This window comes from Bufo gargarizans, chromosome 5 (genome assembly GCF_014858855.1).
Source record: "Bufo gargarizans isolate SCDJY-AF-19 chromosome 5, ASM1485885v1, whole genome shotgun sequence".
In the NCBI taxonomy this organism is placed as follows: Eukaryota; Metazoa; Chordata; class Amphibia; order Anura; family Bufonidae; genus Bufo; species Bufo gargarizans.
Genome location: NC_058084.1, coordinates 342,693,510 through 342,720,236, shown reverse-complemented (window position 1 = coordinate 342,720,236; position 26,727 = coordinate 342,693,510). Strand labels below are relative to the sequence as shown.

General features: G+C 42.9%; 1 protein-coding gene across 5 annotated transcripts in view; it reads right to left on the bottom strand.

Moving 5' to 3' along the window:
* LOC122938794 (cytidine monophosphate-N-acetylneuraminic acid hydroxylase-like) overlaps positions 1 to 26,727 on the bottom strand; it is a 342,933-nt gene that overhangs the window by 109,759 nt on the left and 206,447 nt on the right. For all 5 annotated transcript variants that reach the window (XM_044294574.1, XM_044294572.1, XM_044294576.1 and 2 more), the window contains 6 exons: positions 24,056 to 24,165; positions 21,369 to 21,559; positions 18,067 to 18,214; positions 16,463 to 16,544; positions 14,571 to 14,708; positions 2,183 to 2,318 (listed from right to left, as the gene is read on the bottom strand). In XM_044294574.1, coding sequence (XP_044150509.1) covers positions 2,183 to 2,318; positions 14,571 to 14,708; positions 16,463 to 16,544; positions 18,067 to 18,214; positions 21,369 to 21,559; positions 24,056 to 24,165 — 805 coding nt within the window. The remainder of the gene's footprint in view (positions 1 to 2,182; positions 2,319 to 14,570; positions 14,709 to 16,462; positions 16,545 to 18,066; positions 18,215 to 21,368; positions 21,560 to 24,055; positions 24,166 to 26,727) is intronic.

The window sequence follows — 26,727 nt, the reverse complement described above, 5'->3', positions numbered from 1 at the left end:
CATCAAAGGTGCCCTCTCTGACCGAGGAAGAAGTTATAGCGGCATCTTAAAAAGATTAAAAAAGGACAAATCACTCAGACCAGATGGCATACACCCCTGTATCCTAAGAGAATTAAGTAATGTCCTTGCCAGACCCTTATTTCTGATATTTAAGGACTCTATACTGACAGGGAGTGTTCCACAGGATTGGCGCATAGCAAATATGTTGCCAATATTCAAAAAGGGTCCAAAAACAGAGCACGGAAACTATAGGCCAGTAAGATTAACATCCGTCGTGGATAAACTGTTTGAAGGTTTTCTAAGAGATGCTATCTTGGAGTACCTCAATGAAAATAACACCATATCAGCATGGCTTCATGAGGGATCGTTCATGTAAAACTAATTTAATCAGTTTCTATGAGGAGGTAAGTTCTAGACTTGACAACGGCGAATCAATGGATGTCTTATATCTGGACTTCTCCAAAGCATTTGACACTGTACCTCATGAAAGGTTAGTATATAAAATGAGAATGCTTTGACTGGGAGAAAATATCTGTATGTGGCTCACTAATTGAAAACAGAGGGTGGTTATTAATGGTACACACTCAGAAGGGTCACTGTCACTAGTGGAGTACCTCAATGGTCAGTATTGGGACCTATTCTCTTCAATATACTTATTAATGATCTTGTAGAAGGCTTTCACAGTGAAATATCAATTTTTGCAGATTACAATAAACTGTGTAAAGTAATTAACACGGAAGAGGACAGTATACTGCTACAGAGGGATCTGGATAGATTGGAGGCTTGGGCAGATAAGTGGCAGATAAGGCTTAACACTGAAAAATGTAAGGTTATGCACATGGGAAGGAAAACGCAAGTCACCTGTACATACTATATGGTAAAACACTGGATAACACTGACATGGAAAAGGACATAGGATTCTTAGTGAACAGCAAACTAAGCTGTAGAAACCAGTGTCAGGCAGCTGCTGCCAAGGCCAATAAGATAATGGGTTGCATTAAAAGGGGCATAGATGCCTGTGATGAGAACATAGTCCTGCCACTTTGCAAATCACTAGTCAGACAACACATGGAGTACTGTGTACAGTTTTGGGCTCCTGTGAACAAGGCAGACATAGCAGAGCTGGAGAGGGTTCAGAGGAGGGCAACTAAAGTAATAACTGGAATAGGGGGAAGACAGTACCCTGAAAGATTATCAAAATTAGGGTTATTCACTTTAGAAAAAAAGGCGACTGAGGTGAGATGTAATAACTATGTATAAATATATCAGGGATCAGTACAGAGATCTCTCCCATCATCCTCTGCGTCTGGAGGAAAGAAGGTTTGTACACAAACATAGAAGAGAATTCTTTACGGTAAGAGCAGTGAGACTATGGAACTCTCTGCCTGAGGAGGTGCTGATGGTGAATTCAGTTAAAGAGTTCAAGAGGGGCCTGGATGTATTTCTAGAGTGTAATAATATTACAGGTTATAGCTACTAGAGAGGGGTCGTTGATCCAGGGAGTTATTCTGATTGCCTGATTGGAGTCGGGAAGGATTTTTTTTTTTTTCACCTTAATTGGCTTCTACCTCACATTTTTTTTTTGGCCTTCCTCTGCAGGATAACAGGCTGAACTGGATGGACAGATGTCTTTTTTCGGCCTTATAAACTATGTTACTATGTTACTAGCTGCCACTAGAGGGAGCTCAGTGCAATGAGATTATAACACTAACTGTATACATATATATTTCTAATCGTGGGGCTGATTCAATTTCATCCCTTTTAAAGGGTTGTTCGTCTTCATGATATTGATGACCTATCCTCAGAATAGGACTTATAATCACTCTTTCTTACCAACACACAAGTGTACACCACATACTATTGTTTGGCTTACTTCGCAACATTTTGCACAATTTTGGGGCACATTGGTGCATCTTAAGTTGTGCCTCATTTCCTACTAGGTTACAATCCCTTTTTTACTTAGTCATGTCCCTTGCCAAGTGAGATGTGTAATGTCTCTAAAACACCTAATAAATGTGATACAACGCATGTACACCAGCTCTCTGGAGCAAATTAAACCAGAATTCTGGTGCATTTAGCAAACTAATATTATCATACATATACCTGAGTAATGATCTAAGAATGAGTTTGTCTATTCATTTTTTTATGTGTAAGGCAGCTTTTAATATCCCTTTAAACATACTTATCTGATGGGTGGGCCTCAACAAAGTAACCAGCAAATGGGCAGAAGATACGAGGGTTCAAATCCTTTACCAGCTGAGTTTTGTAGTTTAGCAGTTTCTTTCTTTCTGCTTTGATGAACTGTGACTTCCATTCCTCTGTAGACAAAAATCACAACTTGATATTCATTTATTTAATGTATTGGAATGTACTGTATTATTCTTATTGTATCATCATTCTCGAGGTAATGTAATTATGCAGCTATTAAATTTAGAGAGTTTTTCTTAGATTTTTATACTGATGACCTATCCTCTGGAAAGGTGATCAGTTTCTAATCAATGAGAGTCTGACACCCAGGACCCCTGACGATCAGCTATTTGAGAAGACACTGCAGTCTTCTCGCAGCTTAGCCTAGGCCACGTGACCTTGTGTTCAGTTATGTGGCCTAGGTGCAGCTCAATTCCATTGGAGTTAATGGAGCTGAAACTGCAATACCAAGCGCAGATGCTGTACAATGTATGGCGCTGTTCTTGGCAAGCTGAGAGAAGGCTAGGTCATCAGTATAAGTCTCGGAAAACCCTTTTAATTTTACACATTGATGTCACTTATTTTATACATTGATGTCACTTAGAGAAACCTCTAATACACAGGCAGAGCAGCATAATGGTACAGTGGCATGAGGTGGTAATGGTGATGCTGGAGGCTATGCTCCTGAGGATAGGTCATCAATAGATACTGCCTGCACAATCCCTTTAAAGGGTTTCTGTCATTAGAAAAGTGGGTATTAACCTGGCTGACATTAGCGATGTGCTAATGTCAGCTGAACATAACTATATTAGTCCTATGTGACTATGTGCCGCTGTTATTTAGAAAAACTAACTTTTATAATATTCAAATGAGCCTCTAGGGCAGTGTTTCCCAACCAGTGTGCCTCCAGCTGTTGCAAAACTACAACTCCCAGCATGCCCAGACAGCCTTTGGCTGTCTGGGCATGCTGGGAGTTGTAGTTTTGCAACAGCTGGAGGCACACTGGTTGGGAAACACTGCCCTAGGGGCGGGGGGGGGGGGGCATTTTACCTGCTCTTAGAGGCTCTGTTGGCTTACCTCTTTCCACGCCCTTCTACACTTGATTGACAGGGCCAGGCCAGCGTTGGTCTCCTGTCTGCCGGGAAAATCTCGTGCCTGCGCCGTCCCGTTCAATATTCGGCGCAGGCGCAATGAGTGAAGGATGCTCGCTGGCTGCCGGCTTCCTCACTGCGCTTGCGCTGAATACGTTGCAGTGACGATGCCGGCAGTCTGCGAGCGTCCTTCCCTCACTGCGCCAGCGGCAAATACTGAATGGGATGGCCAACGCTGACCTGGCCATGTCAATCAAGTGCAGAAGGGCCTGGAAAGAGGTGAGCCAACGGAGCCTCTAAGAGCAGGTACCACGCCCCCCCCCCCCCCCCCCCCCGCCCCTAGAGGCTCATTTGCACATTTTAAAAGTTTGTTTTTCTAAATAACGACGGCACATAGTGACATGGGACTAATATAGTTATGTTCAGCTGACATTAGCACATCGCTAATGTCAGCCAGGTTAATAACCATTTTTCTGATTACAGTAACCCTTTGAACCTGCAAGAAATTTTGATAGGCTTTAAGCCTAGTGCCTGTGGCCTATCAGAGTAAATGGTGGGGCAGGTGGACATAACTCCCAGGCCCCGTCTCAGTAACCCCGTCTTGTGGATGGCTCTCCTGCGTACCCTCTCAACCTGCAGCCCTTTGGATGTTGCTTACCACAGGTTATGAGTCACTAGTTTATAGGATAGAAAAAAAATGTGGATGCATAAATTGCATATCTGCGCAATAAGCATATTTTATTCTGCTGGTAAACTTTGGATCCTTCCCTTCATTTTGAAATGTACAACCTACAGTACCTAAGCATTGTTGCAGACCAAGTACATACCATCATACATACCCTAATGGCAATGGCCTCTTTCAACAACATAATAAACCCTGCAACACTGCAAAAATTGTTCAGGAATGGTCAGAGGAACTGTAAATGAGCAGTTAAGTGCACTGAGAGTTGGCCCAAGTCACTCTGCGCACCCTTGTTCCTCCAGCTTACTCTGCCAGCCCCACTCTCTCCTTATTGATAGACATGGCCAGGTTCCTGCATAGTCAACTTGTCTCACCCTATATCAAGGAGCTATTGTTTTGAAAGATGAGGCCACCGCCTTTCATCACTCTAAAAGTCCATTCACACGTCCGTTTTTTCTTTCCTGATCTGTTCCGTTTTTCATTTTCAATGGGTCCTGGAAAAAAACAAAGAAACAAAAAAATAAAAAAAATAAAAAAAATCGGACAGCACAATGTGTGCTGTCTGTTTCCGTTGTTCCGTTCCGCATGTCCGTTTAAATATAAAACATGTCCTATTATGTTCCTGAAAAATCGGATCCTGGTACAATGCAAAGTCAATGGTTCCGCAAAAAACTGAAGACATTCAGATGTCATTCCGTATGTCTTCCGTTTTTTGCGGAATCCGTTCCTGGAAACACAAGCAAATTTTTATTTTATTTTATTTTTTTAATTTTTTTTTCAAAGAAATCCAAACAACTTTATTTGATTATTGAAATGTATACATGTTTCCATTTTTTGCGGATCCGCAAAAAACGGATGACATACGGAAACATTTTCAGGAACAACGGATCCGCAAAAAAACGGACCGAAATTCGGATTATAGAAAAATACTGACGTGTGAATGTAGCCTAAAGGACCCTTTACACGGGCCGATAATTGTACAGATTACTATGAACGCTCGTTAGCAACAATCGGGCAGTGTAAATGTGCCGCAGATTAATCGATGTACAAGCTAAATGCTGATTCATAGAGTAATGTGATTGTTTCTGCGCACACAAAAACGATTGTTTACCGGCAGCAGATCGTGCAAGTCAGTATGCAGAAGAGTGATGGCATTAGCTATCGCCCCTTCCCATATATGTAGCGATCTGCTCCACCAGCCATTAGCAGATTGTTGAGAAGGAACGCTTCCTGGCTATCTGCTGTAATATCGTCCTGTAGAAAGGGACCTTAATGACAGTATTTTTGACGCTCATGAAGCACACACAGATCTTATAGGGCCCCATAACAAAACCATTGTAAGTATGAGCCCCCCACCCAGTTTTCCAGTGCAAATGCATAAATCGCGCTCAGGCAATGAAGAATGCAAAATATAACATCCCAGATTTCTGAGGAATTTGTTTTTAAGCAGACAAAAATAGCAAAAATTAAAATAAACAAGTCACCCTTGATTTACCCACAATATCCGACTTCTGTGCCGGTAAAGTGGAACAGGTGCTTCATAAATATGGCCCTCCTTCTGACATCATATTTCTCAATGTATTCATGGTGCTTCCCATCTCTTAGCTTGCAGTCACCACTAAAAGGAGGTCAATGCATAGTGTGACAGTCAGTTATTTAGCTCACCCTTCCAGCGGTGAAAAGGTAGGGGGATTAGTCAGAATATTTTGCTGAAGGAAACCTCAGGAGACAGAAGTGCATTTCCACTGGCATCCTGCCAGCTTTATTTCACAGGTTGCATTTAAAACACAAAACATAAACGGAACACCTAGCCTTATCCAGGCTCTAACTAAACAATAGGTCCCTCTCTAGGACGTGGATGAGCTAACCTCAGTCCACGCAAAATAAGCACGCTGTCTGTACAGCAACCTGTGATACTTGCAGTTTGCAGGCTCTGGACCTTCAGGGTCCCTCAGTGAGATGTGGCTTCTCTCACTCCTAGGGAGTTCTGAGCAAGTGTGTTGACAGCCCAGTTTTCTAGCAACTCCCCAGGTGCAGCTCATCAGGACCCAGGCTTAGGTTTTTCTTAACCCTTTCCTAAACAACTTTCTTCAGCATATGCTAAGAACCTGGGAGACACGTATATACCCTCAATTACTTCACCCTGTGAGACACCACTATAGTAATTTACAGAGTTACAATTGACTAAAATTAAACCTGAAATATTCTGTTTGCACTGAGCTCCCCCTAGTGGTGGCTGCATGAAAATGCAATGATTTCACATTCGAAAAAGGAGTTCTGTGCTGGGCCCCCATCCCAGGGCCCCATAGAAATTGCATGGTCTGCCTCCATTGTAGGTTTTTTTGGCAATGGAGTCAGCATGGACTCTTCGACTGGTCTGCAGCTATACAGCCATCTGCAATGTGCTGTTTTCTGACACGTTGCTGTATTAATGCGTTCCACTATTTACGCTAAACGAGCTGTCCTTTGGGGTGGATCAACAGGCTATCCACTTGCAACACCATGACCCTGTTGTCAGTTCACCAGTTGTCCTTCCTTGAACAATTTGTGAAGGTACAAGAGCCCAGTGGCTTCGCTAGCTTTCAAATTTTGGGGGGGGCACACTGGGGGCCAGGACAAAAGTAGGGGGGCAGCTATAACAACGATACATTTACACAAGTACGCTTAGAAATGCTGCGATACTTTACCCAATACCTAAAACCGCAACAGGGAAGAAAAGTCCTGCTGTCTGTGGATGACACTTTTAGAGAGAGGGGGATCTGTGGATGACACTGCTATGGGGGTAATCTGTGGATGCCACATACCGTATATAGCATATTATGCTATATGTGTCATCCACAGATCCACCCCATGACAGTGTCATCCCCATTTTCCCCTCCATAACAGTTTCATCCACAGATCCCCCTCCCTATAACCGTGTCATCCACAGATCCCCCTCCCTATAACAGTGTCATCCACAGATGCCCCTCCCTATAACAGTGTCATCCACAGATGCCCCTCCCTATAACAGTGTCATCCACAGATGCCCCTACCTATAACAGTGTCATCCACAGATCCCCCTCCCTATAACAGTGTCATCCACAGATCTCCCTCCCCGCTCTCACAGGAGTGTACATTTGACATTTCTAAACTGTAATCCATATCCTGCAGTAACTTTAATTTTAAATCAGGATTCAGCGGCCGCTCATCTCTACTAGTACCTTAACATTACACCACTCGGCTAGCTTCGGTAAAAGGGCCAGGCTACAGCCTACAGGTACTGCCTGTTAGTTGTTATCGAGCGAGTTCTGATTTCTGTAAGTCAGAGCATACAGATTACAGTTTAGAAGAAATGTACACTCCTGGGAGAGGTCCATGACCAGTGGCGAATCAGAGCCTGGTCTCGGGAGGGGCACTTCCAGATTATTTTCTATCCGTCGCCACAGAACAAGGGTGCTTATAGAACAGACTACACAGTGTAGAAGTATACTGTATATTGTGTGGCACAGTGTAGAGGTATACTGTATATTGTGTGGCACAGTGTAGAGGTATATTGTGTTGCACAGTGTAGAGGTATACTGTACATTGTGGGGCACAGTATAGAGGTATACTTTATATTGTGTGGCACAGTGTAGTGGTATACTGTATATTGTGTGGCACAGTGTAGAGGTATACTGTATATTGTGGGGCACAGTGTAGTGGTATACTGTATATTGTGTGGCACAGTGTAGTGGTATACTGTATATTGTGTGGCACAGTGTAGCGGTATACTGCATATTGTGTGGCACAGTGTAGCGGTATATTGTATATTGTGTGCACAGTGTAGAGGTATACTGTATATTGTGTGGCACAGTGTAGAGGTATGCTGTATATTGTGTGGCACAGTGTATGCTATATGTCTATAACATAAACATATTTCACATGAACACTTACAATTACTTGGCTTGGCCCTTGGGGATCTCAGACAACACTTGGCCGGGGGCTCGGCGGAGCAGATGATGTGTTTTATCCTAATTAGAAAGATTTCATAATAAGGATTTGGAGAATGGGCAGAGGGATACCAGAGCAGGGAGAGGCTGGTGCTGCTACTAGGGGGTCATACCATGGGGGAGTAATAAAGCCCACCATAATGCCCCCCCAGTAGAAATAATTCTCCTTATAATGTGACAATGCAAAAAATACCCCCTTATGCCCCCAGTTGAGCTAATGTCCCCCATAATGTGCCAGTATAAAATACCCCTATATAGTGCCCCCAGTAAATGCCCCCATAGTGCTCCTCTCCCCCTTCCTCCTAGTGCCCCCCATAATGTACCAGTATAAAATGCCCCAGTAGATCCCCTCAGTGTCCCCCATAATTTGCAAGTATAAAATACCCCTTCTTAGTGCCCCCGTAGATGAGTCCATAGTACGCCTCTCCCCCCTTCCCCATAGTACCCACCATAATGTGTCCCAGTATAAAATGCTACTGTACAGAGCCCCCCATATAAAACACCCCTTTTTTGTGGCCTCAGTAGATGCCCCTATAGTGCCCACCAATAATGTGCCAGTAATAAGTGCCCTCAATAAGTGCCAATGCCAGTAATAAGTGCCCCCATGACGTGCCAGTAACAAGAGCCCCCCAATGTGCCAGTAATAAGCCCCATCATGTACCAGTAATAATCCCCCATCACGTGCCAGTAATAAGCCCCCCATCACGTGCCAGTAATAAGCCCCCCATCACGTGCCAGTAATAAGCCCCCCATCACGTGCCAGTAATAAGCCCCCATCACGTGCCAGTAATAAGCCCCCATCACGTGCCAGTAATAAGCCCCCCATTACGTGCCAGTAATAAGCCCCCCATTACGCGCCAGTAATAAGCCCCCATTATGTGCCAGTAATAAGCCCCCCATTACGTGCCAGTAATAAGCCCCCCCATTACGTGCCAGTAATAAGCCCCCCATTACGTGCCAGTAGTAAGCCCCCATTACGTGCCAGTAATAAGCCCCCCATTACGTGCCAGTAATAAGCCCCCCATTACGTGCCAGTAATAAGCCCCCCATTACGTGCCAGTAATAAGCCCCCCATTACGTGCCAGTAATAAGCCCCCCATTACGTGCCAGTAATAAGCCTTCCCATTACGTGCCAGTAATAAGCCCCCCATTACGTGCCAGGAATAAGCCCCCCCATTACGTGCCAGTAATAAGCCCCCCTCATTACGTGCCAGTAATAAGCCCCCCATTACGTGCCAGTAATAAGCCCCCCATCATGTGCCAGTATTAAGCCCCCCATTATGTGCCAGTATTAAGTTCCCCCCATCATGTGCCAGTATTAAGTCCCCCCATCATGTGCCAGTATTGTAATAAGCCCCCCAATGTCCCAGTAACACTATTGTAAAAAAACAAAAGAACAAACAAAACACTAATACTTACCTTAGTGTCAGCGATGCGATGCAGGCCTCTTCCGGCCTGTGTCCCACGCTGTATGGCTTAGGCAGATTACTATGGAGGTGAGTGCAATGGAAGCGCTCATCTCCCTGTGCCCGACTGTGGCGGCTCACTTGGGGGGGGGCATTTTAGTTGAAGGGGTACATGGGGGGGCACAGCATGATGTAGAGGGGGGGGGGGCGTGGACCCCTCTGGCCCCCCCCCTAGCGACGCCACTGCAAGAGCCACAAGACCTGCTATTCCAGACAGTGACGTGCCTAAGATATTTGGCACCAGGGGCGGGTCCTTTCTCTGGCACCCCCCACCCAATACTTAAAAAAATGATGCAACCTCACAGTAGCATTACCCTCACTGTACAACCTTAACAGTAGTTATGTCCACATTGTGCCCCCTTAAAGTACTTACCCCTTCATTGTGCCCCATCCACAGCAGTTATGCCCTCTCTGTGCCCCTTTCACAGTATTAATGCCCTATCTGTGCCCCGTTTACAGTGGTAATGCCGTTTGTCCCCCTTCACAGGAGCTATGCCCTCTCTGTGCCCCTTCAGAGTAATTATGCCCTCTGTGCCCCCTTCACAGTAGTAATAATGCCCTCTGTGCCCCCTTCACAGTAGTAATGCATTCTGTGCCCCCTTTACAAGAGTAATGCCATCAGTGCCCCTTCACAAGAGTAATGCCCTCTCTGTGCCCAATTCACAGTAGTAATGCCCTCTCTGTGACCATTCTCATTAGTAATGCCCATTGTGACCCTTTTACAGTAGTAATGCCCATTGAGCGCCTTCATTGTAGTAATGCCCATTGTGCCCCCTTCATAATAATAATGTCCATTGTATCCCTTCAAATTAATAATGCCCATTGTGTCCCCTTAATAATAGTAATGCTCTCTGTGCCCGCTTCACAGTACTAATGCCCATTGTGCCCTCTTAATAGTAGTAATTCCATCTGTGCCTCCTTCACAGTACTTTTGCCCATTGTGCCCCTTCATAGTAGTAATGCCCATTGTGCCCCCTTCATAGTAATAATACCCATTGTGCCCTCTTCATAGTAATAATGTCCTCTGTGCCCCCTTCACAGTAGTAATACCCTCTGTGCCCCCTTCGTAGTAGTAATTACGTTGGTAATAAATATAAAAATATAAGAATGAGCGAGCACTCATGCATTTAGTCTCAAATTGAAGTATGCAGAAAATGTATTTAACAATAACTATACATATACCCATAAAATTTCTAAAACAATAAAACAATCAATATAGCATAAAGTAGCATATAGTATAGTACATAAAAGGTTTGCTGTTCAAATGATTATATTCAGGGGTCGAGTGGAGGGGGAACGCATGGGAACGGCGTTCCTGCACTTTTTTCATGGCAGGAACGCCGTTCCCTTTCAGCCTCAAGCCAGGAGAACACGGCTGAATCAGATTCACAGGGGGAGACGGAGCGCACTGTGCAGGGCAGGTTAAGGGAGGAGGGGCGGCTTCAGTTGAGAGGAAGCTGTCTGTGCGGTGCCGCTGCCTGCGACTCCTCTCATGGCGCCCCGCCCCCTAATGACATCATCTCCTTCACTACGAGATCATTTAGAATGTCTTTTAGAAAAGTTTGTCCTGGGATTCGAACTCACGACCTCTACACATCAGAGAAAGGCATTTACCCTCACAGCCATGAAAGCCGTCTAGGTAAATGCTTTAAAAAAAAAATAAAAAAAAATATATAAGACTTCTAATTATACCTAGTGTACTGATATCTAGTGTACAACCATACACATGACAGCTGCCCACTGTGTATGGATGTAGCAGAGCTGGGTGTGTTGGGGCAGCTGTCATGTGTATGGTTGTACACTAGGTATCAGTACACTAGGTATAAGTAGAAGTCTTATTTTTTTTTTTTTAAACAGCTATCTTGACAGCTTTTATGGCTGTGAGGGTAAATGCCTTGCCTCTGATGTGTAGAGGTCATGAGTTCGAATCCCAGGACAAACTTTTCTAAAAGTGTTTTTTTTTTTTTATAAGACTTCTACTGATACCTAGTTTACTGATACCAAGTGTACAACCATACACATGACAGCTGCCCACTGTGTATGGATGTAGCAGGGCTGGGTGTGTTGGGGCAGCTGTCATGTGTATGGTTGTACACTAGGTATCAGTACACTAGGTATAAGTAGAAGTCTTAGTTTTTTTTTTTTAAGCAACTACCTCAACAGCTTTTATGGCTGTGAGGGTAAATGCCTTGCCTGTAATGTGTAGAGGTCATGAGTTCGAATCCCAGGACAAACTAAAAGTGTTTTTTTTTCTTTTTCTGATACTTCTACTGATACCTTGTGTACTGATACCTAGTGTACAACCATACACTTGACAGCTGCCCCAACACACCCAGCTCTGCTACATCCATACACAGTGGGCAAAGTTACCTACAGTAGAAGTCTTATATATATTTTTTTTAAGAAGCAAGCTAGACAGCTTTCATAGCTGTGAGGGCATATGCCTTGCTTCTGCTGTGTAGAGGTCATGAGATCGAATCCCAGGACAAACTTTTCTAAAAGTGCTATTTTTTTAATTTATTTTTTAGTCCGCAGCGACACAAATTACAGCATGCTAGATTTTCTGTGCTTTTTTATTTTTTGGAGGGGGGGGGGGGGTTGCAGTGGATCTTGGGTGAGTTCCCACACTTTTTTTCCCAGGACTTGACCCCTGATTATATTAGCGCAACCTATATTCCACCACTTCAATTTACTATTGAAACTGCATAAGGGATCCACAGATAGAAGGTGAAATGTCACTTCAGGTACACACGTTGCACTTGTTATAAAATCACAATACACTCCTATATTATCCGGTGAATTCAGGTGGCACTGTGCCTAGAGTCTCTCTTTAAGTTTCCTTTTTGACAATATATAAGCAAGATCTTTATCGGTATTTGGCTTTTGGTGTAACAAGTGGACGTACCCGCAACAAAAGTCCTCCTGAAAACTGTATGGCCATACAGAAAGAATCTTGAAGAAAAAGGAAAAGGAACAAATATACCTGTTTCCGATTCTAGGATTCAAAGACATTCGCGGTATAGAGTGTGTCAGCTCCCGCGATCTTTTGAGCTACTCCCGCGAGATTTGCACTTGCTTGGTTTGAGGAGAGCGACGAGACACGCCGGCAAACACTCTGAGCTCCGCACCAAGCGATCGGGAGACATCTGGACTATACGGTAAGTCAAATACCGATAAAGATCTTGCTTATATATTGGCAAAATGGAAACTTAAAGAGAGACTCTAGGCACAGTGCCACCTGAATTCACCGGATAATATAGGAGTGTATTGCGATTTTATAACAAGTGCAATGTGTGTACCTGAAATGACATTTCACCTTCTATCTGTGGATCCCTTATGCAGTTCCAATAGTAAATTGAAGTGGTGGAATATAGGTTTAGTGTCGAGCGCGAATATTTGAATTGCAAATTTTTTCTCGAATATCTCAACTTCGAGATTTCGCAAATATTTTGAATATAGTTCTATATATTCGCGAAATCGAATCTTATTTTTTTTTTATATTTTTTTTTTATTGTTATATTTTTTTCTTTCCCACTTCCCTAAAGTTGTTCTTACCTGTCCTTTGGATTCCTGGCTTCCTGGCTGCTCCAGTCAGTGCCCGTTACCGCTTCTGCCGACTTCCGTGCTCATGGAGCTTCCCCATCACCATGGGAACGTCTCCATATACTAGAATGTACTGTCAGATTTGATTACGTTGAAATCGCAATTCGATTAATTCAAGTTATAATAATCGCATTGCGATTTCAACTTAACACTGCTATATTCCATATTCGTTAATTCTAGCCTAATATGGAATATAGCAGTGCTAAGTTGAAATCGCAATCCGATTAATTAGAGTTATAATAATCGAATTGCGATTTCAACTTTTTACGTATATTCTTAATATTGCTCTAACTTCGTCTTTTAGAATATTTGTAATATTCTAAAAGACGAAGTTAGAGCAATATTACGAATATTCTAAAAGACGAAGTTAGAGCAATATTAAGAATATTCATAAAGTACACATATAGATTGTTATTTAGCTAATATACTGCTATAGTAATTTGCAGACATAGATTGCTCTGCAGCACTGTGAGGGAGGAGCAGAGGCAGATGCCCGGGCTGCAGGCTCCTCCCACACAGGCTGGCAGTGTGAGCTGTGTCTGCGGGCTGAATGGTGGAGCACGTCATCATTCAGTGCAGGGGAGACAGAGCGCTGGGAGCTGGTCAGTGGGTGAAAGGACCACAGTTCCCCGGCGCTTCCATCTATATTGATGGAATTACTCATTGCTCCTTGCATCCCCCTAAGAGTGGGCACTGGGGATATACCTCTCCCCTCCCCTTCCTTCCCCTTGGCATGCCACTGATTCCAGAGGTGATTTGACTGAGTTGTCCAGTCATCACAATCTGATCCTTGTCAAAATGTTACAATCAGCAGAAATTTTCCTGCTGTTTCATTGTCTCCTATTAATTAGGGGCAGTTACTATGTAACTAACAGCTGATCTGTTAGAGTTGGTCAGCTGGCCTCTCTCCTGCAGCTGTGCTGAATTGGAAGATTCCTGGCTAGTCTCTGTTCAAATATTTTTGACTTCAGCAATGGGTTGCTGCAGATACTGTAGTGTTAGAATTGGTATTTAAACAGTCCTCCTCATCATGCTGTTCACAATTTGACATCATGAGACCAAGACGACACATAATAATTGATCAACAGTACCTCGCCATTGCGAGGCTTCAAGCAGCAGACGGAAGTGGCTACTGAGCTTAGAGTGTCACAGAGTGTCATCAGCAGGTTTCAACAGAGATACAGAGAGACTGTAAGTGTCATAGACAGGCATAGAAGTGGACGTTCTTTGGCATCTAAAACCTCATGCACACACCCGTATCCGTTTTGCAGTCTGCAAGTCGTGGATCTGCTAAATAAAGATACTGTCCATGTGCGACCAGCATTTTTTTGCTTCTTTGGGCTTGAGGTCTGCATTTTGAGGACCAGAATAGGGCATGTTCTACTGTATGTTATGCAGAACTGACATACGGATATGGAAAGAACACTAATGACGTCCATGTGTTTTCCACATCCGTATGTCAGTTCTGCTATAGATAGAACATGTCCTATTCTGGTCTGTCCAAAGACAGACTTAAAACTGACACCAAAAACACAGCAAATGATAAATGCCTCCCAAAGTGTTTATATTTTACCTGTAAACTTTCCGCCACTGAATGTCATTGGAAATCCTGATGCACCTCCAGCAAAGTCACTCATCATTACAGCAACATCTGTGGGGAGTTTTCCCCCATTTGGCCTAGTACAGTCTACTGTATTAAGTATTTTATGACCTGCAGATTAAAAAGTTATCATTTATTATAAAACTCCTAACTGACAAAGGTAGTAGAAATGGATTTGTAAAGATCTGTTCACCTCATGTTCACTAACTTGCAGACGTTTCATCTGCCTCTTGACTGAAGGGGCCATATATCTCGGCTTGCCCTGACAATCTGGCGCCTGTGCCGCTGCTTTGAGTAGTGGCGCATGTGCAGAGGCTCTCCTTCCCCTTCTGGAGCAGCGACTGTTCATGCGCTGCTACCTGGAAGTGCAGCGACGCATGTACAGTTGCTGCTCCAATAGCTGAACCAGAACCTCTCTGCTTGCGCTGCTACTTGGAGCTCAGGTACAGGTGAGAGATTGTCAGGACTGGCGGAGAAGTCCGGCCCTGTCAGTTAAGTGGTAGGAGGAGCGCCCTTAGCTTCGGGGACACCTGGTCGCAGTTGCAGATCTGTGCTTCATGAGGTGAACCGATTCTTACAAATCAATTTGCTCATCTCTAAAGGGAGGACATAAAATCATAGTTGCCACCAGTGTCAAATTTGCAGGGACTGTCCCTAATTTTCAGAGATTGTACCTTTAAGTTTGGATTGTCCCAAGCTGGAAATGGCCAGGGTTTATGCAAGCTCATCCATAAACTGGAATTCCCTGCAGGTCTCAATGCATGGCGGCTCGGATTTACCAGTGACAATGTTGGTATGTATGAAAGGTTCTTTTTTTTTTTTTTTTTTTTATATATTAATTAAATGTGGAGGAATAAAGAGAGCATTGAGCCAAATGTGCCAAATTCATCCACAGGGCATACATCCTGTTCATAGATTGGGCTTAGGATAAAACAATGCCAGGTTGGCTGACAAACAAAATCCCATGTGCAACCCTAAATCCCCACCTGCACCATTATGAACACAAAAGATATGAACGGGGATTTATCAAAACTGGTGCTAAGGAAAATCTTTAATTTTTTAGAGCTCATTTTGAAAATGAAATAATCCATCTGATTGCTTGCTATGGGCAACTAAACCAGCATTCCTTAGCACCAGTTTTGATAAATGTCAATCTTAGGCCTCTTGCACACGAACGTATGCGCCCCGTTGCTGTATTGTGGACCGCATTTGCGGATCCGAAATACACGGGTGCCGTTCCGTGGGCATTCCGCATCACGGATGCGGACCCATTCACTTGAATGGGTCCGCAAATCCGGAGATGTGGAATGGTGCGGAACGGAAGCACGGAACGGAACCCTTCGGAAGCAATACAGAGTGCTTTTGTGCGGTTTCGTCCCGTATTGCCATTCCGCAAAAAGATAGAACATGCCCTATCTTTTTGCGTAATGGCCGGATCGCGGAACCATTAAAGTGAATAAAGTAAAGCGGCTGCCCCACGGATGGTGTTTGTGCATTGCGGCCCGCAAACACGACCACGGGGCGCACATGACTATGCAAATTGCTTAAAAGAAGAACTGTCATAGCCTCCAATCACAGCACAGCTTTCATTTTTCAAGAGCAGCTACTCTCTATTACAGATGTAGTAGAGTTAACACAGATGTTTTATGAGACGTGTTATCTAAAATAATAAGCAAACATCTTCAATTGCTTTTTAATGGCTTTTGTTTCAAGTTAACACAATGAGTTAAGAAATTTGAGTTAAGAGTTTGAGTGTTAACTCTGCTACATCTGTAACTTACTATGGACACAAAAAAACTGTTTTTCTTTTAGACAGTTTCAGATCTCTTCCCAATTTTTATAAATAACCCCTAGCATTGATTTACCTTTATATTCTACTATGATGCATGTATCTATTTCAGGGTGAATACCATCCATCAGAATCATAAAGCGGAGATGTTCATTGACCTAAATAAAAATAAGGCATCACTGGTTTCTAATTTAGCTATCTATCCAGTAACCTGGATTACAATATTGCATCATTATACTCTGAGGTAGGGAATAATAACATGTACAACTACAGCCAAATTTCTAATCAATAAAAATAAATCAGCCATTTTTTTATATATATAGAAGGCTGGGTAACATTACATTTTAGCCGTCCTCTGGCCTTTCCATCAGGGGTATAAGTTTGAATGTCCAAAATTGGTATTGACATTTGTACCACAACTGATCCATCCACTTCAGTGAGGCAAATGTGAGTCCAAAACATTTATATTTTGAGGCTCCATTCACACGTCCATATAATGGGTCCGCAATTTGCGGAACGAGTGCGGACCCATTCATTCTCTATGGGGCAGGAATGGTTGCAGACAGCACACAGTGTGCTGTCTGCATCCGCATTTCTGGGGGGCGCCTGCGATCTTCCGGTCTGCGGCTCAGGAAAAAAATAGAACATGTCCTATAATTGTCTGCAACTGCGGACAAGAATAGGCAGTTCTATAAGGGTGCCATTTGCGGATCCACAAAACACTACGGATGTGTGAATGGACCCTGACTCAGTTTGAAATGATTTTCAGCCACTTCTATGCTTTCTGCCAGACAGAATAGCATAGTCTACGATGCTAGTCTGTGTGGCAAAAAGGATGGAAATGAACAGAAAGTCCTTCAGACAGAGTATACACATAAATGGGAATTTGTACCGTTTTGGGGTATTCAAACATATAGCCGAGAGAGTTTATCAGAGCCTAAGGCTACTTCCACATTAGCGTTTTTGCTGGATCCGGCAGGGTTCAGCAAAAATGCTTCCGTTACTGATAATACAACCATCTGCATCCGTTATGAACGGATCCGATTGTATTATCTTTAACATAGCCAAGACGGATCCGTCATGAACTCCACTGAAAGTCGATGGGGCATGGATCCATTTTCTATTGTGCCGGAGAAAACTGTGCATCCCAGGATGGAAAGCAAACCGCAGCATGCTGCGGTTCGCTCTCCGGTATGAGAACGGAATGCATTTTGGAGCATTCCATTCTGTTCAGTTACGTTTTGTCCCCATTGACAATGAATGGGGACAAAACAAGCGTTTTTTTCCGGTATTGAGACCCTATGATGGATCTCAATAACAGAAAATAGAAACGCTAGTGTGAAAGTAGCCTAAGAAAAATATTTAAGGGTATCCATGACAGAAATTGTCAGAAATATTGGAGAGAAAAGTTCTGCTTTCAGGACTTTTTTCTCTGCTAAACAAATGTTCTCCACAACGGAAACCAACTAGATCCCATTATAGTCAATGGGATCTGTTAGGTTCAGTTCATGTCAGTTATGTGCTGAATGCGGCACTTCTGTTATTTTCATTCTTCTGCTCCTATAACAGAGCAGAATAATGGAAAATAATAGCAATGATGTGAACGAGCCCCAATAAGTTTAATTATATTGTGTTGATTAATATTTTCAATCATTATTTAAAAGAAACAATTTGGCTGACCTGCTGCCATAGTCCAAAAGGAACAGAATTGACATTTGTTAGATTAATGCCACTCTTTTCCAAGTACCAAAAGACTGGGCGTTCAGTTTTGCCCACAAATATTGGAACATCTGGTCTTCTTTCAGAAAGCTTCTTCAATGTTGGATAACTGAGGAACAATTAGTAAAAAAAAAAATCTTGTCAAATGTCAGGTCAGTGGAGTTTGCCCTCAAGACATTATTTGTGAGACTTGGCCATCCTTTAAAAAACAACTGAAAACTCTGCTAATGGTTCACCAACCATTGGACTCTTGTTGGACAAGGTAATGAAGGTCTACAATATATACACTCAGTATTATTATCTAGAGAACTGCAAAATTGTATCAGGTCAGCAGAGACAATTTATAGTGGTTGTGCATCGTCAGGATACTGATGACCTATCCTCAGGATCAGCTGGTTGAAATGGCTATGGCCCACAGGTTTAGGCCTCATGCACACGACCGTTGTGTGCATCCGTGGCCGTTGTGCCGTTTTTCCGTTTTTTTTCGCGGACACTGTGCCACCAACGAATTATTACAATAGAGGGAGGAAGGGGGGGGGGGGGCGATGGGGGGCGCACACTGTGCCACCAACGAATTATTACAATAGAGGGAAGAAGGGGGGGCGGGGGGGGGGGGGGCGCACACTGTGCCACCAACAAATTATTACAATAGAGGGAGGGAGGGGGGGCGAGGGGCCGCACACTGTGCCACCAACCTATTATCCTAATAGAGGGAGGGAGGGGGGGCGCACTGGCCACCAATGATATTCAAACTGGGGAGGGGGGGTCTGCCCCCTGCTGCCTGGCAGCCCTGATCTCTTACAGGGGGATATGATAGTTCAATTAACCCCTTCAGGTGCGGCACCTGAGGGAGTAATTGTGCTGATCACGGAGAAAACTCCGATCCGATGGTATAAAAGGGACTCCAGACTTTACATTGAAAGTCAATGGGGACGGATCCGTTTGAAATGGCACCATATTGTGTCAACGTCAAACGGATCCGTCCCCATTGACTTGCATTGTAATTCAGGACGGATCCGTTTGGCTCCGCACGGCCAGGCGGACACCAAAACGACTTTTTTTTTCATGTCTGTGGATCCTCCAAAAATCAAGGAAGACCCACGGACGAAAAAACTGTCACGGATCACGGACCCCGTTTTTGCGGACCGTGAAAAAATACTGTCGTGTGCATGAGGCCTAATTTGTATGGGAGAGGAAGGTAAAATTATACTTCACCACCGCTACAAGGGAGACGGCATGCAAGAACACTTAAAGGGACCCTGTCACCTGGATTTTGGGTATAGAGCTGAGGACATGGGTTGCTAGATCGCCGCTAGCACATCTGCAATACCCAGTCCCCATAGCTCTGTGTGCTTTTATTGTGTAAAAAAAACGATTTGATAGATATGCAAATTAACCTGAGATAAGTCAGAGCTTGAAAATATGACTCTTCTCTGGTCACACAAGTAAGATATGACTCTTTTATGTTAATTTGCATATGTATCAAATCATTTTTTTTTTACACAATAAAAGCACACAGAGCTATGGGGACTGGGTATGAGTGCCTCAGCCTCTTCCACCAGCTGATCGTCAGGGATGTGCAGCGTCCCACTCAGGATACGTGGGAACTGCAAAATTACTGTGAAACGGCATTACCCTACTGCATGTCATTTTGTATTGCAACACCTGTTGTATCCCTGTTCATAGGCTGGTCTGGTGCAATTTATACATCCCACCACTAGATGGGGATATAAATACTTAGGTCAGACCTAGTTACTTAGGTCAGACCTAGTAGTTGTTGGTTGTAGTAGTAAGAGGAAGGAGGTTAGTGAGAAGTAGAGCCAGTTGTTAAACTGAGGCTACACACCACAGATTAGTGGGTGAAGCCAGATACAGAAATGAGGTAGAGCCAAGGTATGAGGCGCAGGAGAGCGTTTTCCTTCTGTGACCCTCTTAGATCCTAGATCCTATAACCAGAGGATAATGTTTTCGTCCCTGGAAGAAGTTAACCAAGCTAAAGAGAGACGTCAGTGAAAACAGCCATTATTTAAGGCTTAATGGGCACCTTTGCACATGGTGGAGGACAATCTAGCTACAGGCAGCCTCACCATACATTGAAGAATACAGACTAGCTACTTGTTCAAGGGATTGGAAGATACAGAAACAAAAGGACTAAGCATACCAAATAAGCCACAGGCAACCTCACCAAATTACTCTGGTTTACTAGGGACCTGAAGCAAAGTCACCTACCAGAAATACTTATACAGAACCTTCAAGCTAAGCTATACCCAGCCAAACCTATTAACAGTGGATCAACAGAATTCCTCTAAATTGCAAAGGACTGTATTCTATCTGGATGTATATGCCGCAACTGGAACCAGCATCAGTAAAAGTTGTGAGTTGTATCCTACCACTGTCTACTTCATTCTTACCACTGGTTGTACCACCATTAACAGTACTGGCGTCACGACAAATACCACCAAGGGACCCAGCCGCCACAAGCACCCTAAACACCACTGCCATCAAGGGCACCTCCATCTAGGCTGGTGCTTCCCTACCACAGAGCGTGCCCCGGAGGATTTCGTGCTGTCTTCCTCAACACTGTGCTGCCAACCCAGGGAGGATTTCTGTTAACCCTGAGTAAACCGATGAACTGTGTTATTGTTTGGCCCCTCATCGGCCCACCGTTCACCTCACATGTTGCCCCTGCGCTTCTGGCAGGCTGCAAATGCATGTCCTGACCCCCACTAAGGCTACATTCACACAACCGTATGTGTTTTGTGGTCTGCAAATTGTGGATCAGCCAAAAACGGATGATGTTCCGTATGGCATCCGTTTTTTGGGCAGATCCATTGTAACAATGCTTATCCTTGTCCTCAAAATGGACTAGAATAGAACATGGTGTGCTGTCCGCATTTTTTGCTGACCCTTTGAAATGAATGGGTTCTCATCCAGTCCAGCAAAAAAAGAAAAGAAAAAGGAATTGACTTGGAAACAAAATACATTTGTGTGAATGTAGCCTAATCCAGAGTATAGGTCATCAATATCCTAACACTACAAAACCACTTTAACAATTGGTTTACAGTGATTGGGTGCTACACCATTGGCTATCCAGTGAGATGTTGTATCAGTATGTCACTAGGGACTGAAGGGTTGTAGGGGAGAGAAAGGATTGTGATAAATTTCATTTTAAAGGATTCATTTTGCAATTTGCAACTTTCTCATGAGAACCACTCTGTTGGAACATTTTTAGAAAATCCTTTTTTGTATCTGAACATACATACCTAAGATGATCAGAATGCATGTGACTTATATAAATTAAATCTGCCCTGCACAATCTCTCCAACCAATCAGAAGGAGGTTCATGAAGCAGCCACCATCCTCGAGCAAAGGCTGGACCGGTCAGCCAGGGATCAAAAACCATGTATGTTTCACCAAGCTTCAACTCCATGCAGGCATGAGTGAGATAGGTAATCTATAAAAACATGACATTTGTCACCATTATTCTTTACTAAACCACCTTGTTTAAAAGTGCAGTGAAATATCTTTGAGATGACCACCTAAAATATTTTTCCACAGTACAGTGTATATACCTAGGATATAAGGGAATTTAAAATCTGTAAAAATGTTGCATACTGTAGATCAGGGGTTTGCTTCAAAAGAATTTCCACTGTATTTGCTTATAACATAACGTGAATTCAAAAGATTTGAGAATGAGTAAGCCTATGCAGGCTAAGTGAATAAACATATTTAGTAAGTGTGATTAAATATAACACAGACAAATCACATACTACTGAATAATAAAAAGTAAATACATTACTAGCCTAAATATGCAACATGCAATATGGAGTGAGACTCCTTCGGTCATGCTATAACACATGGCTTTCTACCATGTTATAATGCATGACCAACATCCCAGGGTGTAATAGAGATTGGGCAAATCAATACTTACATCCTACCTAGGGTTACGTTCTAGGTGGAGTCCCCTCAATGTATGTGTGCCAAACCAGAGTTATTCCCATCAGTCCCTCCTCCAGTGTGCATCATGCACGTCTCTGAGATCACTCATGAATGTGGCCATATCAGCACAATGAGGGATCTGTTCTTCTCTAACCCACTACATTACAAGGGAGACTTTATTATACAGACTATTAAAAGTAATATAAAAGAGACAGGATTAAAGGGGACAGAACCAATCAGTACTTATAAATACCCTTACAATACATTGCTTTTCTTATTTCATTATAATATGCAGAAGAGGTTTATTTATGTGATCAAATAGCCTTACAGCCTTATTGAAATTGTGAAGATTTATCAAAACTGGTGTGAAGGATATCTGCCCATAGCAACCAATCAGATTCCACCTTTCATCTTTCAGAGCTCCTTTGGAAAATAAAAAGTGGACTCTAATTGGTTGCTATGGACACCTGAGCTAAGTTTTAATTTACACCAGTTTTAATATATCTCCCCCAATATGTTTTATGCAGTAAAATGCATAATCCGTGTATTATGTTCTTGAGCTATTTGCATAATATTAGCACCATTTTTGATCAAAGGAAAATTCTATAATGAACTTTGTATAAATGTGCCCAATTTGCTTCCAGTAAAGGTAAAAAGTCAGCAGCAAAATTAGACTTAGTTCACGGACAAATGGGGTCATTTATCAAACTGGTGTAAGATAGAACTGACTCCACCTTTCTTTTTGGACCGCTACTTTGGAAAATGAAAGGTGGAATCTGATTGTTTGTTATGGGCAACTAAGCCAGTTCTACTTGACACCAATTTGATAAATGACCCAATTAGTCTCATTTCTAATGGTTCTGTCATGAAAGTATACCTTTAATGTGCTTAGAGAATCGGACCCCCACCGATCAGATACTAATGACCTATTTTGAGGATAGGTCATTTGTATGAAACACTCAGACAACCCCTTTTAAGCCTTTGAGTGTATAATATAAATCCTTGTCAGCAAATAGAGGACTTTAAAACATTAAATAATTGAAACCTAAAGTGGAACATTCATTAAGACTGGCGTTTACACACCATTCATCTATCCGCCACTGACATCAAATATGCCACAATTATTAAAAGGCACAAGCCTCGTAATAAATAGGGTACATCTATGCGGGTCTGTTCCAGGGAACTGGTGTAGATTTCAGGTATAATTTTATGGGTGTAGATTCTAATACATGTGTTGGTTATGTCTGGCCCTGCACTGCCTACTCCCCCCAACGCCACCTACTTTTTGGAAAAGTGGCAGGAGGGGCGCAAAACCTCCCAAAAGTGGCAACATTTTATATGTGAGGGCAGTTGCTAAATGCTATGACTTTTTGAGACCAGTTTTTGTGGCATACAGTAGTGGATAATTGTCCCCCTAAGCATAGAAACATTTGCATACATTAATATTGTAGAATACATGAAAGAAAAGTCGAGGTAAGCAAATATCTCATCAAATATGTGGACAAATTAATTCCTTAATTCCATATTAATCTCACGCATGAGCACTTTCACCCCTTTAATGCTTTGTTCCTTTACTCTTTGGCCAGATTAGAATCACAAATCGCCACAACCCCAGCATTGCGAAAAATCCAACAGTGCGGATTTTCTTTTGTAATTTTGGGATCATGGTTGTGACAACTTTCCGCTTTGGTTGCACGATGCTTGTTGCGGCCAAAGTCACCATGTAGCCCCAGGCTATATGTGGTGTAAATTATGTGTTGTTTTTCACTTGGGTTCAACATGACCACCTTTCCTAGAGAATTGATTTGGAAAGTTAACCAGTGGTTCTCTGGATACCTATGTCCAAACCTTTCCCTAGAAAGTATGCTAGAAAAGTAATTAAAGCCCTAGATTTTTGATGAATGTTCTTCTGCAATGTGACAAATTCTGTGGACAAAAGCTAATGTTGGAGCAGTGTGGGCCAGTCATGTGTATGTGAGATCTCATACTGTATTATACCATGACACCTTACCTGAAGCTCTCCAAATTCTAAATCCTTTGGAATTTGAGGGTCAGTATCCCAGGGATTTGGTGGATTTAATTCAACAAGTGATATGCCATCGTCTTCACCCTTTTCAATGACTGAACAAAAACAAGGAAATATGGCGTAATTATATAAATAGATCCATATAGTTATGTATCAAGGTGAATTACATAACAAGCCATGTTAAAGGAGTTATCTCATGAATAATGTAAAAATGGAAATCATAATAATCTAGTACATGACAACTTATTTCTAACAAAGCTGATAGAAGCAGCCCTGTTCCTAAAATGGACCCATAGATCTCCCCACGCATTGCTGTAGTTGCTCTGCTAGATTTATTTCAAGCTGTCAGCTTAGGGTGAGTGTGTCTTTTCTTAGGGGTGTGTCCTTTCTGCTGCAGCTGATGGATGGAATGCGATTCCTTCTCAGTAAGCACAGAGAAATTAGAAAAAATGTTGTGCTATACAGATGTTTTCATTGAATAACTCAATAGCTATATAAAGTTTTACAATGAGGGCATAAATAGTGTGAGGGGGCACAGTGTGGGCATAACTACCATGAGGGGGAACAATATAAGCATAACTACCGTATCTGTTTACATTTATTTTTTATGATATTTTTCCTCTTCAGCGCTGACTGCGGCATGTGCGGTATCCTGATGGGTCCTGGGTGTCCATCGAGTCCCCGCTCTGCTGTGACGGGGACCCGATGGCTTGGTCGGCAGCCCGCTGCCTTCCTTAGGCATCATGGCTGCATCCCTGTGAGCCTGTGAGATACAGTCCCCTGGATCTCACAGGAAGCAGGCTATAAGTGTATTACATTGAGTGATATACTCACAGCCAATGCATTACAATACATTGTAATGCATTGTAAAGGGGATCAGACCCCCAAAAGTCCCAGAGTGAGACAAAAAATAAAGTAAAAAAATTAAAATAATAACGTTTTACAAAATTAAAAATTAAAAATTCCTTTACCCAAAATAAAGTTAAAACAAAATGTATAAAGATAGGAAAAAGTAAAAAAGTAGACATATTAGGTATTGTCGCGTCCGTATCGACTGGCTCCATAAAAATATCACATGATCCACCCCATCAGGTGAACGTCGTAAAAAAAAAAACTAATAAAAACTGTGCCAAAACAGACATTTTCTGGTCACCTTGCCTCACAAAAAGTATAATGCCAAGCGTTCAAAAAGGAATATTTAGCCCAAAATGGTACCAATCAAACTATGAATTCAACCCGCAAAATATGAGACCCTACCTTAGACAATCGGCCAAAAAATAAAAAAAATTATGGCTCTTAGAATATGGCAACACAAAAACAAGATTCTATTCTGTCCAAAAAGGCTTATACTGTGTAAAACTTTACAAAAATAAAAATGATAGAAATATTAGGTATCACCTGCTCTATAAGAAATATCACATGATATGCCCCCTCAGGTGAATGCTGTAAAAAAATATTGTAGGGGATCAGCTCTCTTTCGGGGGTCATTCTCAGATATATCTTCAGGACACCAAGTTTTAGATCCAAACACAGTGCTTTATTGCAGCACATCCGCATAAACATAAACAATAATACAAAATAATAAGCACTCACCCGGCTAGGCTCTAATTAAACAAACAGATCCCTGACTCACCTAAGTCCCTGTTCACACCCTGTGAACACATGCGGCTTTCTGAGCCAATGTCCCACAGCCTCCTGGCTGTACAGAGCACAGTACGCCCACTCTCTCCGGTCCAGTGTCTCTTGGGGAATCGTGGTCTCTTAGCCTTCCTGGCTTGGACCACACTGACAGAGCCTCCAGGCCTCTGTCCACAGGTAACACACTCTCCCAGACTGACCTACTCTGAGGCGCTTTATGCCAGCCTGATTACAGCAGGCCTCACCTGCGATCACCTCAGATAGAAAATAAAACTCGTACTGGAAGGATGTGGACTGGCAACTCCCTCTACCAAGCCTAGCAACCAGTAAAATCCAGCCCAGAAAACAGATACTAAAATATCTCAGCAAACTATGCTTTGCTGAGACTACTGCCACTCTCTGGATTTTATCTGTCTCAACACACCTTCCAGCACTGTTCACATTACCACATATTCCCCCCCCCCCCCCTGTTCAAACCCGTGTGGGTGAACACTTGTACCAACCGGATGCTTGTGACAGGGCATTCGCATTATCTTGCCATCGCCTGGCTCAACCTTCCCCCTGGAAGATGTGGTCAGCATCAGAGGCTTCCCTTTATTTTGCCAGACCCATGCCATCAGTGCTTGGTTTGTTACACTGACATCTTGCCCAAGAGACATTGTCTACAAGGTTCCCGTGTCCATGTGACAGACAGACCCTCTCTTTTTTTTTTTTTTCTTTCTCGCTCTCTTTGACTTACACAGCTGCTGCAGCCGAGCATGCTTCTTACGACTTGCCTCTTTTTGTCTCTTTATTTTAACAGCAGATCTTACATTTCTTTTTCCTTTCGGCCTCTTTCACACGGCCATTGGGGAAACATGTGCGAGTGCGTTGCGGGAACACCCGCGATTTTTCCGCGCAAGGCAAAACATTGTCATGTGTTTTGCACTCGCGTGAGAAAAATCGTGCACGTTTGGTACCTGAACTTCTTCACAGAAGTTCGGGTCTGGGATCGGTGTTCTGTAGATTGTATTATTTTC